The 17,513-nt window shown below is 50.3% G+C and overlaps 2 protein-coding genes across 9 annotated transcripts in view; both read right to left on the bottom strand.

The window, feature by feature from the left end:
* The window catches only part of SHISA5 (shisa family member 5), a 35,080-nt gene extending 23,364 nt beyond the window's left edge, over positions 1-11,716 (bottom strand). For 2 of the 8 annotated variants that reach the window (XR_008451625.1, XM_054076306.1), the window contains exons 1-3: positions 9,832-11,545; positions 8,607-8,772; positions 8,162-8,239 (exon numbers count right to left, since the gene is read on the bottom strand). Coding sequence is in view for 7 of the 8 variants with exons in the window: in XM_054076306.1 (XP_053932281.1) it covers positions 8,162-8,239; positions 8,607-8,772; positions 9,832-9,910 (323 nt within the window). In the remaining variant the exon portion in view is untranslated. The other 6 variants (XM_054076308.1, XM_054076309.1, XM_054076310.1 and 3 more) reach the window with 6 other exon arrangements.
* A 417-nt stretch (positions 11,717-12,133) lies between these two features.
* LOC128853282 (sialidase-like) lies at positions 12,134-16,695 on the bottom strand. Its single transcript, XM_054076861.1, has 2 exons — positions 14,995-16,695; positions 12,134-14,964 (listed from the first exon to the last, which is right to left on the bottom strand). Exons 1-2 carry the CDS (start codon positions 15,346-15,348, stop codon positions 13,816-13,818), a joined length of 1,503 nt encoding a protein of 500 aa, XP_053932836.1. The 5' UTR covers positions 15,349-16,695; the 3' UTR covers positions 12,134-13,815.
* Between the last annotated feature and the right edge of the window lie 818 nt (positions 16,696-17,513).

Genomic DNA, 17,513 nt, shown 5'->3' with positions numbered 1-17,513 from the left:
AGCAGCCACTACCCCAAAAGGGGGTCTCCACCAGAGGCAGAAGAATCTACAAAACAAGGGCCCAGTGATTCCTGCAGTGGGTGACAGGCAGCTTGAGGTTCAGACTGAACAGCATGGTTTTGGAATGATGAAATCTCGAGCGTTTCATCAGACAGGCAGATTTGAGTAACTGCAAAGTCATTTTGTAAGCCATGCGATGTGGTGAAGCGTGGACTGGAACTGTCACATCTTGCAGAGAAATCTTAACTTGGTACTGCAGTGTCTCCCTCAGGTCCTGCCCATGTATGGTTCCCTGTTGTGAAAAAACTGGTTCCACCTCATTTTGGCTACCCCATCACTGCAGTGCCAGCTCAAACCATCACTAACTGTAAGCTGCTGAACTGGTCAACATGGACACAGCCACTCAGACTCATCACAGCTTCCCATATGTGTTCCTGGGTACCCCAAAAAGAAGGAAGGTTTGCAGCAGGAGTCCTCCCAAAACAGTCCCTGGGACACCTCTGCTCATCTGAGGCTGAACAACCCTGAGCTGCGTCCCCAGACAGGACAAACCCACCCAGCCCAGCATGGTGACGCTCAGTGTCAGCCAAACCAGCTCTGGCAGTCAGGACAAACCCACCCAGCCCAGCGACCCTCAGCCAAACCAGCTCTGGCATGAGAACCAGGATCAAAGCCACACCACCACCACAGAAAGCCAAGAAGCCCTGCAACTGCAAAAGTGCTAAAGAAAGAATCTTTCGAGTACAAGTCTGCTAAATATGTCCTGAATTGGTCCTTTTTCTGTTTGCTCAAAGAGGAAGCTGATGTGGCTCACCTTAAGCCCAAAATAATAAACTTTAATTTAAAGCACAAAGACCCTCTGGAAGTAAAACGAATTACTACTTTTCCAAAAGATACCAACCTCTCTGTTTTTCAAGTAACCTGTTGTGCTAAACCTGTTACAAGTTCCTTACTAGCCTATGCAAGAAAGCAGCAGGGAGGGAACTTCCTGAAGTTTTGTTTTTAGGCAGACATCCGACACCGGGATCCAACAGGTTATTATGGACGAGGTATACAAGCAACTATTCTTGGCCTATAAATGGTTTGCTTGTACTAAATGTGCCTATTCACAATTCCTTTGTAACGCATATTAAAAGTACAGTTTTCCAAGGAAGATGCCCAGGAACTCCACCACCGCACAACTCCACCACTGTACACTTTGTAAGCTTGTGAGAATAACTGCCACAGTGAACCAGCACGCTAAAAATCCACGTTTAACAAGAAGGGGAACAGTCTGAGCTGCACTCAGGAGAACTGAAGTCTCACCAGCAGGGCAGGAATTAACACTGCAGCTCCACGCAAGTATTCAGACAACTTCAGAGTCCACTGGGCCCTCAGCATAAACCCCACCCTTAAACACAACACAAAGCACTTGCTTCTCCAGGAGATAAACACATCTAAAATGCTCCTTTAATGGCAAAAAGCGACTGTAGATTGATCAATCACAAGCACCGACGTTTAAGGCAAATGGAGCCAGCGAGTTCCTCTCCCTGTTCAGTGACACAGGATGTTACCCCCACCCTAATTAAAGTTTGGGACCAACACAAAGGCAAGGGATGTTTTTCTTAGAAAAGGGTAGCTGAATTAATAGAACAAGGTACCTGAAAAAAAAAATTAGGTACCACAGAAAACTCTCCCCACATAAACAACAAATACTATGAATTTGCCACTACCAAACCCACACTAATTCTAGGAAGCAGATTTAAGCTGTTAATGAGAAACTAAGTGGCTAAAGAGTTATGTTTTTAAATTAAAAAAGGGATTTTCTTCTGGCAAATTGCAGCCCTTGCAAACACTGAAACTGCAGTCAAAGGAAGTTTAGACGAGGTTACACCCACCAGCTCTGCTCCTACACAAAACATACCTTTCTCTTTACATTAACCATAAGTCAGCACACGTATAAAAGTTAGAAATGCTGTGTTTGGGCAGGAGCAAAGTTTAAATTGGGTAAATTAATTATCCTATACTACTAGGAACTGATGTGCTACCACACCCTCCCTCTCTCCAGGAGCAGCGTTACTCATCCAGCACAAGGAGGGTCATCGAAGAAAATCTGTCACTGCACAACAGGAACAGAACCCTGCAGCAGAGGCCACATCTGGCTGGCCACTCTGTCTCCTTTTAAATGGTATTCATCATTAACAAGACCTTCATCACAAAATCACAAAAGTGACTTTGACGACTAGTTCCTTCCATAACTTAAAAAAACAGAGTTTCTCCAGCTACATTCTCGGAGGAACTGAAAGCCAAAGGTCATGCCAGCAAACACGGAGAGGATTATCTAATGAAAAATGAACGGTATAGAACGTTTTTATTCAAAGAGACTTTGTCGAAGGCCACTCTTCGCACCACTGCAAAGTTACAGAATTTAAACGGATTTCACAGAAGACACTGCCACCGCGCTTCTAAAAGGCTGGGCAACTGAAGGACATTCTCATCCCCCAGTAACCACACTTCTTCTCCCCAGTACATCTACAACACAACCTATCGCAAACACATCTGCCTACACCTCTGGCCACGGCTATTTTATAGCAGTGTATGAACCAGCAAAGCTGGAGTGGGCTCCGTAACACACACGCTCGGGCTTTCATAGATCCTACTCAACAACCACGGTCTTCAGCTATGTTTGCCAGGAAAGATACTCCATTTCTTAGGGTACAGGCTCCTTCTCTGAGGGATTCCCTGCCTGCAGCTCCCTGACAAACTCTGTCTAGAGCCAACCCACATGATAAAAACAGACTGTTGTAGTTTCACTGCGGGGAGGCACAGTAGAGCCCACAGTTAGACAGGGAACACTCTACCCTACGAAGTACATACAGCCAATGAAGTACACACCCACAGGAAAATGAGCTCCTGAACACAATCCATGTGATTAATTGTACTCTGTCTTTGCAGGCCTAGGCCTGCTTGGCCTGCTTTTCACCATGGAACAGCCTGCTCTAGTTAGAATAGCTCACTGCCCCAATCATGCACATCTGCCTAGTGTGTAAGGACAGCATTTTCCACTCGTTGCTCCCACTTTGCTTTCAGAGTAACCCAACCTGTGTGAGCATTAACCCCACTGCCTGAAGCAGGCAGCAGAGAAATCCTTAAGAGCAACTCACAACTGCTTCATCAGCTTTCAGTGGCTTCTTCACTGAGAGCAAGGCCAACACAAACCCAAATGCTCTATAATGTGACAGTTACAAACTGTGCAAGCTAATACTTACTTTTCAAGTTAGTAAAAACACAGAACAATTGTTTTAAATAGCTTCAAGTCCAAATCTCATTTGTTTCTAGACCAGAAGCTCACATTCCTCGGTGAGATTAGCCTCTGTCTGAACTCAGGCCTTACAGAAAGGGCTCTGTGTGCAGATTAACTTCTTTATTAGAGAAAACACGAAGGACCAGCACTGGAAAAGAAATCCTTTGCTCATTAAATAGAGACTGCTTACATTTCTAGAAGTTGTTTTCCCATCAATAATCTTCCTAATTCATTTTCTTATCATTGGCAACCCGTAACAGATGCTGGAGCATGCAAATACACCATGAAGCATGAACAGAAGTCCCTGACAGTGACGGGGGAAGGACAAGAAATGGGGGAGAGCTGAATATCACAATGTTTGTTACCTTGTCTATGGAGGAAACATGCTTACAAATATCTAGACCGAGAGGCAGCAAACAAGGCTACTATCTTCAGTGGCTAGAAATGCAGCAGTTTTGCCAGCTTATACACCTCGCAGACTATCACAGACAGGGTATTTCAAATCCAGGCAGGCAGAAGGACATGGATTTTGTCCATTTAGCAAACAGAGAACTAAGTCACAAGCCAATATAGTGATCAGCCCCATAACAAAACCTGACTGAGCGCATCCCCAGCCCAATAAGGCTGCCTTGTCCCTGCCAGTGGAGGTTTCTCCAGGAGGCTGGCATTCTGCCTTCCCCTTCCCATCACATCAGGACGAGCAGCCTTCCTCCAGCTTTACTGTATCTGTTACACAACCAGCTGTAACTTCGAGGCAGAAATTCATTCAGAAACAGAGTCCAATTAACTGTGTACAAAGATAATTTGAACTCCTGTTTCCATTTAGAAAGACTGATCTCAGCTGACCCAAGTCCATTATTTTCTTCTGCAACTCCAACACAGATGTTCTGAATCACTACCCCCTCCTTAAACACTCAAATACTTCACAATTAGTTGGATTGTGGGTGAGTCATCTTATTTCCTTTTCCAGTAAGGGTCATCATTAGAAAACTGGCATACTGAGGCTGATGACCCATATTACTTGTGTAAAATTATGGCAACTGCTGCTCCAGTGAATCAGTGCTCTGCTTTTTGCAGAGTTTCTTAAATACTACTAGATACTGCAGAGTGCAGGCGGAAAACCAACTAATTTAACCCTACTACTCACAATCCACCTTTGAAACCACAGCAAAGCAGGGGGAAATTCAGTAATCCAATTAAAGGGGAGGGAAGGGGAATGAAACACTTTCCAGTAGTAAATGCTTGCCACAACGCATTCACTAGCGGCAGAAACTGTAGAAAATATATATCGTCATCTTGCACGCAAGGAAAAAGGGTGGCAAACGTAACAAGCTCAGCCGCATAAAACCACTACACTCTGACCTAAAAGCTCCAAATGATCTGTAAGCGTTGATCAACAATGGAAAACGCCTGAAGTTGATTTAAGGACAACTTTCACATCTTCCCAAAATGTTTACATTTGCTTCCAAACGCAGCATTCTGAGAAGCAAAATGCTCTGAAGCACTCGGAAATACATCATTATTTACTGCCATGTAGTGTCTTTAAAATGTCCAAAAGATTAGAGGATACAAACTGCTTGTGCTGTGCACTGGCTGCCCAAAGTACCTTGCAGTCCTGCCTCAACAGTGCTTGATAATCAATATTCAATCCTGAAAGATGTTAACGGATACTAATAAAAAACCTAATAAAAACTGGTGCTTTGCTTGCACTTCTGCAGAAGACCTCAGAATAAACACAAGGGAAGCAAGAGCACAGGCAAACTAAAAACTCCTCAGCTAGACAAAACAAGGAATAATGAACTGAGCCCTTCCCTCACGCTGTCCAATTGAACAGAGGGCACTTGTGGCTGGTTTTCCAAGCAGGGAGGAGACACCCCAGAGGCAAGTCCACCCGCGGTTTGTGACAAGCCGAAATCCCCTTAAGAAGCCAGGATTTATGAGTCGTGTGCCAGAGCGGTAACTCGAGCTAGGAACAAGCCCGATGCAAGAATGAGGAACTGAATGCTTCCTGACCCTTCATGCCAGGAAGCCATCACACCTCCTCATTCTGAAGGGCAAAATGAGAAAGAATGGGGCAGTAAGGAAATTGCCTTTGTTTCTCCTCCTCCCGTTATCAACTGTCAAATCACCTTACTGGGAGATAGAAAGCAAGATCTCAACAGGTATCAGGGAGTGAGGTCTCCCCACAGTAAAGCCTTAAATACAACACAGACATCAAGCAACAATGTAAAACTTGCCTCCTTTTAAAGGAAACTACCACAGACCAAGAGGTTGGAGGTTGGTTCTGTCTTGCCAGCAGAAACCCGGGACAACTCTTCCAGCAGGAACACAGCTTACTGCTTGGTTAAAACCCAAACCAAATCAAAACAAAAACCTCAGCACACAACACACAAACACCTGGGCAAAGTCTGTAATGAAACAGAAACCTACCCTGTGTCCTGCTGACTGTAGTCACAGGACATGCTTCTCACTTGCATTTCCGATGCTGAAACACTCCAAAATCAGACACCAAAAGGCATCAGTCACTTTGGAAAGGTCTAGGATGCTTTGCTGGAGGGTCTTCCTCTGCAGTCACATCTGGGGGCCTTTGCAAGGGTGATATTTCTGTGAATAACTACCATCTTTCTACTGAAATTGCCTAACCAGAAAGCAAGGTGGATGTCCAGGCAGCTGCACGACACACTAATTTGACAAAGCTGTAATGTAATTGGAAGGCGAGAGACTAAGTCACTGACCCATTTTGTCAAGGTGAGACAGCAGCAATTCTTATTAGACATTCCTAATCAAAACCAGCAATAAAGCACTACTCCCTAAACGTTTCTCCCTACGCTCCCTAAATGTTGTCCGTCATTTACAAATACACTGTTGTGGGCTGTGGGCCTTGGCTTCAATTCCTTTAGCAACTGAGCAGGGCTATTTTTGTTTTGGTTGGTTGTTTTTTATAGAATATTACATTCTTTCATTTTCCGTGCTTTTCAATAACTACGCTCGTTGGCATACAAAGAATATTTATTCCATTCTTTATATTTAGCCCCTATTACTCCAGCAGAGTCAACCTCTGTGCCGCCCCAAACACGCGGAAGGTTTTTTCTGCCTTTCAGCTCGAAAGGCACAGAGAGCGAACACTGACTGCAAGATGGGGCTGAGCCCACGACCCACGCACTGAGAGACAGCGAGACAACTCCGCCAGCCAAGAGAAAGGGCACACCGCCCCCCCAAGCCGTGTTCCGCCAGCCCTCCCCTGGGGGAGCCTGCCGGGAGAGAGCCCGGCGCGCCCGGATGCTCTGTTACCCCCTCCGCACCGGCCCTGGGGGAGACCATGGGTGCCCTTGGCGGAGCGACCGCCTGGGGAGGGGATGCGGGGAGAGGGGGGAGAACGAGGTGCAGGAAGACCTCCCTACGGAAGCGGAGATGCGGAGGGGGGAACGGGGGTGCAGGAAGATCTCCTTAGGTAAAGGGGATGCTGGGAGAGGAGGGGATGCGGAGAGAGGGGGGAATGCGTGGAACCCTCCCTATAGAAGAGGGGATGCAGGGAGCCCTCCCTACGGAAGGGGCGATGCAGGGAGCCCTCCCTCGAGGCCCCCCCGCTCGTCCCAGGGTCTCCCCCGCTTACCCCATGCCAGCGGCCGCCGCTCCCCCGCGCCGCTCGCCTCGCCTCGCCCCGCCCCGCGCCGGGAGCCTTCGGGGCGCGCAGGGCAGGGAGTGGCCGGGGCTGGGAAAGCCCTCTCGGCTCACACAGTGCAACCGTCAGCCCAGTCCCACCGCGCCCGCTCACCGAGTCCCCGAGTGCCACGGCCACACGGTTTGTGAACCCCTCCAGGGAGGGAGACTCCACCTCTGCCCTGGGCAGCCTCTGCCAGGGCTTCACCACTCTTCAAGGAAAGAATTTTTTCCTAACATCCAATCTGAACCTCCCCAGTGCGACTCGAGGCCATTTCCTCTCATCCTGTCACTTGTTACCTGGGAGAAGAGCCCGGGTGACCACCTCGCCACAACCTCCTTTCAGCATCCTGCTCTGAAACGTTGCTGTTTCACAGTGTGGGAGCCTGCACGGAGAAGCCAAGGGTCAATTCCCAGCTGTGAATGCTCATTCCATATGTTCCAGCTTGGATAATGAAGAGGGGAGAACTTGTTCTCTGCAGCTCCTTGAAAAGAGGTTGTGGTGAGGTGGGTGCTGGTCTCTAGATCTCCCAAGCAACAAGCGATGGGATAAGCAGGGGCGGCCTCAAGTTGTGCCCAGGGAGGTTTAGCTTGGATATTGGGAAAAATGTCGTCACTGACAGAGTGGTGAAGCCCTGGCAGAGGCTGCCCAGGGCAGAGGGGAGTCTCCTTCCCTGGAGGGGTTCACAAAGCGTGTGGCCATGACACTTGGGGATGTGGTTTAGCAGGGTCAGTGGGGCTGGGCTGGTGGTTGGACTGGATGAGCTGAGAGGGCTTTTCCAACCTCAATGATTCTGTGACTCTTGTAATCACCAATATTGCCCACGACTGAAATAGAACAAGAAATGTTGATAAAATTGAATGCAAAAGATGCTAAAAAGGAAGGAGATAGTCCAAAAAAATGGCTTCTCTTACTTAGTCACTATGGACTTTACCCATCAGTATCGAACGGTACTGAGGAAGCATGCCGATTCAGAGACTAACCTCCCATTCAGCAGTAAGAACACAGACCGTTAGGGCGATTGTTACGGTCTAAACAGCACGATCTGATCTCCCCTCGTGTCTCCTCCTGTTCAGATATTCCAACATGTATATAGAGTTTGAGTGTTCCGCATTCTCAACACTTACATCAGCACATTTCTATTTTTGTAATGCTTGGCGTGTATTGATTATACAGTGAAGAACCTGGTTTTAAAAGCTGAGACTTTGCATGCTTACCTGAGGCTGGAAGAAATGTCATCACCAGGGTCCTGAAAAAACTGCTCAATGTCATTCATGTAGCTCAAGTCAGAGGCCCTGTGGTAAGAGAATTAATCTCAAAAATGGAATTTATGACTTATTCAAGTACCCAACTAAGTTCCAACTGCTTGTGAAAGGTAATGTACACTAAAAAGATAGAGATTAATTTTGTCATCCTCAAAGGAAAATTGAATAGGGCAAAAGTATTTGAAAATGCTCAAGAAAACACACACCAGCTGTCTCATCAATTTGTCCACTTCATTGTTCCCACTTTACAGGTACGTTATATGCATTAACGTAGATCCTGACAGAGCCAGAAACAGAGCTGAATGACCTCTTTGTAGATTTTTAACCAGTAAACAGTGGATTTTTTGTCATTTGATGATAGAACTATAACCTGCTGTATACATTCTTTGCCTCATACCATCCACCAAGCAGATTACACTGGAGTTGTTCCTCGTTGAATCGGAACACCACATTAGAGCAGCAGTATCGGTGCAGGCAGTCTCCACAGCAGAAAATAGGGCAGGAATCTGCAGGCTGTGCCTTGCCATGATGATCAATATATGCTGGACAAAACTCACCCAAAGCTGAAAAAAAGAAAATCCACTACTTAGTAACTAAAGAAATAACCATATCTTTTGCTCACACCAACAGGTTCACCTAGCTTAACATTGAAACACATCTCACGTATTTGGGTTAGGTCTTAAAATACTCACTCCTTGCACACAACGTATTTTGTCTTCATCAAGTAGCTCTTCCCAACTGTTCACACATACATAAAGGTCTACGCTGCATGTAAACAGACTGAGGAGATGCTCTGTCTGGTGAAACTAATCACTACATCTGCTAGAAGTGACCAAATTACCATAAAGACTCAGAGAGCAATGCGACTGTTAGACCTGCTAGAAATCCAATGCAAGCCCTAAAATCAGTTAGAAGAAAATGTTAAGTTTTCCTCAATATCTGATTTAGTAGAAAAGATGCAACACAACCACATTCGCTGTAGATTTGGATTTCCAGGTGACCTGGTTGTTTCTACCAGTTGCTTTGATTACTTCATGAAAAATCCTAATCCTATTAATCCATGGAACAAACCAGAAATGTCATAAACCACTGATTTCTAGGACTAAAATGGGTCAAGTGCCGTCTCCCCACTGCAAGCCTCAGCCAGTGCAGCTACAACAGTAAGGAAATGATGATGTCCATGTACTAGGATGGATTTCTCACAGGTCATCCCATGCTTTCTAGCATTGCATTAGGCTGATACGTCTCTTGACGTAGTAGCAGTTTTCTCCCTCTCTTTGCCCTCTCAAGCCTGAATGACTGCAATGTAAGAACAGCACATTCAAAGCTTTCATCTGTCACATAAAAATACTTCTGAAAGCTTAAGCAAAAAGCATTTCCCAAGAAAAATCTTTAGCAAGAGCATCATTACAGTTTTCAGTGACAAAGGCTGCAGTCAGACAGTTTCTATTCCTCATTTTCCTTCCCATCACATACCGCATTAACCAGACACCTCGATATTTGGCTCTGAAACCACACTCCATCTGAGCAGCTCAAATTACTTCAGGTGCTCAGGGAAAGCAAACAAGGAGAGGTGAAAACAACAAACCATGTTCCTTCAGAAGAGAAGTAAGGGGTATTACCTGGAGGTTTTAAACTGGTTTTTCCATTTGCAAGACTAGCCTTGACGCTCTGGCACCAAGACAGAGTGGAATATTTCATCCAACATTAAAAATAAAACCCCAATATTCTAAGGGGTTAAATGAATCATTAAGGATCGTTAAACACAAGCAAAGAGGAGCTTCTGTACCAGCGCCCCAGCACTTCCATTAATGTGTTTAATGTGCTTATGCCTGGTTCACCCATCTTTACTCTGCAGACGCATAATGTCACCTGACAACTTTCTCCTTCCTCTATCACCCATAAGGAAATGATAGGTACCTAAATCAATTAGAAAACACCTTGTGAGATTACAAACAAAACAAAACAGCACAACACACACAATTACTCCCTCCATCTCACAATGGCACTACTGCGGCACAATAAAATAACAATGGAAACCAAAGGTCCAAGCCAACCAGTGCCAAGCACACCAAAAGAGAAGAATCTGGTTCCTCTGCTTTGCTCCCCTCTCCTTCCATCAGCTGTGGCACCCACAAGACTCTTTCAACTGATCCAATTCACCAGCTGATCAGCAGATCAACTAGGAGCTTGTTCCCCAGTTGGGTTTCTGCTGGGTTAATGATTTGGGTCCGGTGTACACCCAACCCACTCCAACACAAAGGCAAAGGCCGAGGGAGGCAGACATGACCTCCTGTTTCAGAATACCTGCTATGGAGAGCTTCATCCTGTCCTGCAGAACAGCAGCCCAATGATTTCACACAATCACGACCACAAAAGGTCTTTAACAAACTGATCAGGTTCCTCCTCACAACCAGAGCTGCTAAACTATTCTCACTGAAAGTCCCCAAATATTTCAATATGAAAACTTTTAACTTCCAACCCCATTTATTCAGTGCCAGCTTGTGTGCAGTTACTGTTGTAGCACCATCATTGCGAGCCAGCTTAAAGCACCCTTCTTCCGGTGCTCGCTTTTCACCGCTCTTACAGATAAAGCTCTAACCGCTTCTCCTCAGTCCCGAGACAAAGACCCTTCACCACTTTCACCAAGTTATGTGTCCTCCTGCACATGCACTAAAGATCACATTTCTCCTTCCTGCACGTGTCTGTGCAGAACCCAATCCCCCAGATAATGCCACTGATGTAATCAGGAGTGCTTCTCCTCTTCTGAGACTTCATCCGAGTCCCATGGTCACATCTTCTTTTTCTCATCACATGACAAACTCAGGGAAGACCACATGCTGCATGCTTTAAACACAACAAGAAAATAGGTTACAGATAGAGCTTACAAAAAACACCAGTCACAACTGTCAGCACCTGACAGCCATGAATAAATTCAATTATCAAATGAGCGTATATCAACAGCGCTGTCTATGCAAGATCACCACTTAACACCAACGTATTTATTTTATCTTGCCCCAAGAAGCTAAAGTCTACTGTGAGGGGGTGAAAAGGTACAGGTTTTAAATGGGGTACATCAAGAGGGACCAGCAGTCTAGCCTCACCTTTGGTTTACCAGAATCACAGAACCACAGCGGCTGGAAAAGCCCTCTCGGCTCACGCAGTGCAGCCGTCAGCCCAGTCCCACCGCGCCCGCTCACCGAGTCCCCGAGTGCCACGGCCACACGGTTTGTGAACCCCTCCAGGGAGGGAGACTCCACCTCTGCCCAAACACGGACCCGCGCGAACCTCCCTGGCTTCCCGCACAGCTTTTCCCGCCCCGGGCACGAACCGCGGCGCCGCCCCGCCCTCACCGGCAGCGGGCAACAGCCAAAGGAGCCCGAGCCCGGCCCAACCCGCCGCCATCGGCGCCGCCATCGGTACCGCCACCGGCACCGCCACCGCCGCCCGGAGCGGGATGGGCAGGGCGCGGGGAGCGCGGCGGGGGGCGTGAGGCGAGGGGCGTGGCGTGAGGCGAGGGGCGTGGCGAGGGGCGTGAGGCGAGGGGCGTGAGGCGAGGGGCGTGAGGCGAGGGGCGTGAGGCGAGGGGAGGGGCGTGGCGAGGGGGCGGGGTTAGAGGCGTGAGGCGAGGGGCGTGAGGCGAGGGGCGTGAGGCGAGGGGCGTGAGGCGAGGGGCGTGAGGCGAGGGGCGTGAGGCGAGGGGCGTGAGGCGAGGGGCGGCCGTTGGGGGCGCCTCGTGCTCGGAAAGGGCGGGAAAGCGCTGAGGCGGCGCTGGGTGCTGCGCTGAGGAAATGGCGCTAGTGCTCGGTGAAGGTGGAGGAGCGTGCCCGCCCGGCGCAGAACCGGCTCTGAACTGTTGTGATGGATCTGACGTGTGGGAAGAACTCTATAACTCGGGGAGAGGTATGAAGCAGGTATGTTTTATTTTGATGCGCCAGGTGCGGGGGGGGGGGGGTGGTCCATCTAGCTTGCACACCGAGAAACAGAATAGTCCTAGTCGGTTCTTCGTCTTATTCTGGTCTTAACGAGTTCTTCTCTCTCTTATTGCTCTAGTCCTCATTATCTGGCTTAATTGGCCAGGCAGAGGCAACAGATGTTCATTATCAAGAACAAAATATGCTTCTGTAAGTGAAATAGCTACCCTAAAACTTAATCAAAGCATTGTTATAATGCAAGTGAAATAGCTACTTTAAAACTTAAAGTAGTAAAGCATAGCTAAAACATGTTATAATGCCCCTCTTCAGGTCCACCCTGAAGTTAAACGAAGCCAAGTGCAAGATCCTGCACCTGGGTCAGGGCAATCCAAAGCACAAGCTCAGGCTGGGTGGAGAACCAATTTAGAACAGCCCTGAGGAGAACAATTTGGGTTGCTGGGGATGAGAAGCTCCACATCAGCCGACAACATGCACTCTCAGCTGTGACAGCCTAGGGAGAACTCCTGCCTCTCAGTAAAAGCTTGTGCTGCAGCGTTAACCGAAATCAAGAAAAGAAATCCCAGAATGAAGTGTTTTGTTTAGAGAGGAGGCAATGCTTTAATTCTGTGTAGAGTGCTAAGTGGGCACATTCTCTGCAGAAACTATCACACCCTCAAGGGCTGTATCAAATAGATTGATGATGTATTTGCAGAGACAGGTCAACAGAGGCAGAAATGGAGAGATTCAGTTACTTTCCAGAAGCGAGTAAAGCAGTAAGTCTGCAGCACCTAAGACTGTGCCCCAGTGTCTGGCGCTGAGATGGAAAGAGTGAATTGCATGATGTTGTGATCTCCCCAGGCCTTGGAAGAGCAGAATGAGCCTGCAAAGGTATTTTTTCCAGGTAGAAATCCTTGCGTTTCTCTGAGTCTACTGTAAGAGACCTGGGTTCACATTGCAAGTTACAGAGCAGTAAAGCTCCATGTAGTCTCCAGAAATGTCTTGCTGGTGCATGGGTAGCTGCACGAGGTCCTGAGTCTCCCAAGCAGGGCCCTACAAGGACGAGATTCAGGGCACAAAGAACTCTGCCCACAATGGTCTGGCACAGTGGTCCTATGGGCAGTTCCTGCTGCCAAGTGCAGCCAGAGAGAGGTCCAACGAGAGACACTCCAGCTCTGAAACCGGGGCTGAAAGGCCAGGACTATGGGAAACTACCTGTCACAGGCATGGGAACAGCTCTAATCATCCAAAGGGAGCTACTTGGCTCTCTGAGCAGCTCGGCTGTTAGCTCCAGTGGGGCTGGAGCTGCTGCCTCCCTCAAGTGCAGGGAAGCCCCAGGAGGACTCGGATGGCAGCTGGCAGGTGGCCCTGGAGCTTATTGTCTCTGATGCTGCAGAACTATGGGACAGCCCCAGCACTGCCTGTCTGGAGGTGCTGCTCTCAGCATTCAGTGTTGACTCTGTGAAAGGAGGTGGGTAAGAAACTGCCTGTCTAAAAGCTGGAGGGAGTCTTTTGGCATTCAGTGCTGCAGCTGCTGGTCTCCAGTGCTGGATATCCGAGAGTGTCCCAACACTTCCTGGCTTTCTGTGCTGGGGTTGTTGGTCTCTGGTGCTGTGGAGCTTTTGGAAGGCCCCAGCTCTGCCTGGCTGGAGGTGCTGCTCTCAGCACTTAGTGTTGGCATCCGGCTGGTCCATGTCACCTCCTTGTCCGGGTGTAAGGAGTCTGAGCCCGACGTCGCATCCGGGTGCGCTCTCGCAGGCGGTCGGGCCCAGAGGGGCTGGAGCGGCTGCTGCCCTCAAGCGCTGCGGAGCCACGGAACAGCCCTGATCCTTCATTGTTGGGGCTGCCGGTCTGTGGTGCCAGGGAGTCGTGGGATGGTCCCGATGCTGCCTGGTTTTCTGTGCCGGGGTTGCTGCTCTCCAGCGGTGGTGTCGGAGACTGTCCCGATGCCTCCTGGCTTTCTGTCCTGGGGTTGGTGGTCTCTGGTGCTGTTGAGCTGTTGGATTGTCCCAGTGCTGCCTGGCTGGTGGTGCTGCTCTCAGCACTTGGTGCTGGCACCCGGCTGCTCTCCCGGCACCTCCTTGTCCGGGTGTAGGGAGTCTGGGCCTGACTTCGCATCCGTGTGCACTCTCGCAGGCGGTCGGGCCCAGAGGGGCTGGAGCGGCTGCTGCCCTCAAGTACCGGGGAGCCACGGGACAGCCCTGATCCATCAGTGTTGGCGCTGCTGGTCTGCGGTGCTTGGGAGCTGTGGGACGGTCCTGATGCTTCCTGGCTTTCAGTGTAGGTGCTGCAGGGCTCAGGTGCTGGGAAGCCATGAGACTGTCCGGATGCCTCCTGGCTTTCAGTGCCAGGATTGCTGGTCTCCAGTGGTGACGTGGGAGACTGTCCCAATGCCCCCTCACTTTCTGTCCTGGGGTTGGTGGTTTCTGGTGCTGCAGAAGTGTGGGACGGCCCCAGTGCTGCCTGGCTGGAGCTGCTGCTCTCAGCACTGGGTGCTGGCACCCGGCTGCTCACCTGGCGCCTCCTTTGCCGAGTGTAGGGAGTCTGGACCCGACATTGTAGCCGGGAGTGCTCTCGCAGCCGGTCGGGCCCAGAGGGGCTGGAGCGGCTGCTGCCCTCAAGCGCTGGGGAGCCACGGGACAGCCCTGATCCCCTCAGTGCTGGGGCTGTCGGTCTGCGGTGCCAGGTAGCTGTGGGACGGTCCTGATGCTTCCCGGCCTTCAGTGCTGGTCTCAGATGCCGGAGAGCGATGGGAAGGCCCCAATCACGCCTGGCTGTCAGTCGGTGATCTCCGAGCTGGCGCTGGAGGCTGTCAGGGGAAGCAGGACGGTCAAGGGCACGGCACCCCAGGCCCGGGGCAGGTTAGGCCAGAGCGGTGCCCCCAGCCCTTCTGGAGCTGAGAGGCTCTGCCATGGCCACCATGGGCACCTGCTGCCAGCCCTTGCCTGGCCGCCAGCCTGGGGACAGCCGGGTGCTTGGCCTCTTACCCGTGCCCAGGCCTGCACAGCCATCGCACTCCCAGTGGGTCGTGGTGTTCCTCAAGAAGGAGCAGCGTCGGTGGGTGCCCTCAGCAGCACAGGAGCTGCACAGGAGCAGCTCCCAGCGCCTGTGGAAGCAAATGGGTTCATGGCTCTGAGGACAAAGTGACCGTGGCATGGGATTGTCTGCCAGAGCTTTGTTCTTAGTCCTTCTGCCTCGAGATCTTGGCAACAAGACTTGCAGTCTCATCTTGTTTCTCCCTCTGAGGGAGTAGCAGGCAGTGGATGAGGGAGAAATGAGGTGTGGGTGAGCTTGCAGCACCGTCCCAGAGTCCTGATGCTGCCTGGCTTTCAGTGCTGAGGCTGCTGGTCTCCAGTGCTGGTGGTGTTGGAGACTGTCCTAGTGCCTCCTGGCTTTCCATACTGGGTCTGTTTGTCTCCAGTGTTGTGGAGCTGCTGGACGGCCTCAGTGCTACCAGGCTGGAAGTGCTGCTCTCCTGGCACCTCCTTGTTGGGGTGAAGGGAGTCTGGGCCCAACTTTGCAGCTGAGTGCGCTCTTGCAGATGGTTGGCATAAGAGGGGCTGGAGCAGCTGCTGCCCTTCAGCGCTGGGGAGCCACGAGACAGCCCTGATCCCTCATTGCCAGAGCTCCTAGTCTGCAGTGCCAGGGAGCCGTGGGATGGTCCTGAGGCCATTTGCCTTTTGGTGCTGGACCTGCTAGTCTCCAGTGGTGATGATATGCGAGATTGTCCCGATGCCTCATCGCTTTCTGTTCTAGCGTTGCTGGTCTCTGGTGCTGTGGAGCTGTTGGATGGCCCCAGCGCTGCCTGGCTGGAAGTGCTGCTCTCATGGCACCTTCTCGGCCACGGGTAGGGAGTCTGGGCCCAATATCTCAGTTTGGAGCGCTGTGGCAGGTGGTTGGGTCCAAGGGGGCTGCAGCGACTGCTGCCGTCAAGCGCTGGGGAGCCATGAGACAGCCCTGATCCCTCAGTGTCGGGGCTGCTGGTCTGCGGTGCCAGGGAGCTGTGGGATGGTCCTGATGCCTCCTAGCCGGATGTATGACTCTGGAGTTTTTGGGATCCCTACACGTCGGAGGGTGTTGCACCATCAGAGGGGCTGAAGCCACCCATCATGTCCCTTACCAGTGGCACCACTGAAGAACAGTAAAGAAGATAAGGAGCTGGACCGACTGATACCCCAGACGTTATCACCGCAGAATGGACTGTAACAGGATGAGAGGAGCAGGTTATAATCACAGCTCCTTCTCAGCTGATCTGAGATCCCCCACCAACATCAACATCACTTCATGGATCCGACTCGTAAGAACACCAGAGCATCTGCAGAATCTTCACTCGCAGCAACCTCGTGGACACATCTGTAAAGACTTTATCACTGAATTCCTTACAAGTCGTGTAGTCCCTCACAAACCCTTATAGGATATTAATATCAGTCTAGACTTAAGCTTATACCCTTGAGTTAGACTTGTAACATTGTAGGTAATAAACTGTTTAAGTGCAGTTCTGAGTCCTGCTCTGTCTCCTTCAGGGTGTGACAGGCTGCTGCTCTCAGCACTCGGTGCTGGCACCCAGCTGCTCTCACAGCCCCTCTTTGGCCATGTGTAGGGATTCTGGGTCTGATATTGTAACCGGAAGCAGTTCTGGAGGTGGTCGGGACCCAGGGGAGTGGAGCGGCTGCTGCCCTGAAGTGGTGGGAGCCTCAGGAAGACCCCAATGTCACTTGACTTTCGGCGTTGGGGTTGCTGATATTGGCTGCTGTGGAGCCATGGGAAAGCCCTAATCCATGTGCCAGTGGTAGAAGCTCCCCCAGAACCGGTCTGGGCTGGAGCAGAGCCCTCTGTGCTGATGAGTGAAAGCAGACAAGGGGGGGTTGGGAGTGTTCATTAGAGCTTGGCGTTGTTCGCCTTGAAGACCTTGGAAGTTGATAATGAAGGAGCCAACTAGCAGAAGTTTACTGATAAGTGGGCATTGGAATGCAGAAAGATGGAAAACAACCAGAAGAGACTGCAGAGTACCTCAGCCTGCAGAGTACCTCAGCCTTCTCCTCTGTTGACTCTGTTGACTGGATTCTTTTCCATCAGCAGGGTATGCCCTCGGTAACCTTCCTTTTCTGGCTGACAGACTGATAGAAGCCTTTGGTATTCTTTGCCAAGTTCAGCTCCAGCTGTGCCTTGGCCTTCCTGACACCATCCCTACACAACTGGGCAGCGTCCCTGTACTTTTCGCAGGTTCCCTGTCCCTGCTTGCGCTGCCTGTGCAGTTCCCTTAAGCTTGGGGTGCTGGTCCATGAGAATCTTCACAAAGCTGGGAATATGCTCCTGCTGCCCAGAAAGCCAGCCGTGTCCTAGGCTGGATCCAAAGCAGTGGGACCAGCAGGGTGAGGAGGGGATCCTGCCCC

Source organism: Cuculus canorus, chromosome 11 (assembly GCF_017976375.1).
Source record: "Cuculus canorus isolate bCucCan1 chromosome 11, bCucCan1.pri, whole genome shotgun sequence".
Lineage (NCBI taxonomy): Eukaryota > Metazoa > Chordata > Aves > Cuculiformes > Cuculidae > Cuculus > Cuculus canorus.
Note: the sequence above shows the minus strand (reverse complement) of the source record. Positions and strands in the feature narration are given on the sequence as shown.

What these genes read in the sequence shown, in the direction of transcription:
- LOC128853282 (XM_054076861.1), bottom strand. Translation starts at nt 15,348, where the DNA reads ATGAGACTGCAAGTCTTGTTGCCAAGATCTCGAGGCAGAAGGACTAAG. An exon ending in CCAGAAGGGCTGGGGGCACC is followed by an intron (nt 14,965 to 14,994) that starts GCTCTGGCCTAA and finishes CCGGGCCTGGGG; the next exon opens with TGCCGTGCCCTTGACCGTCC.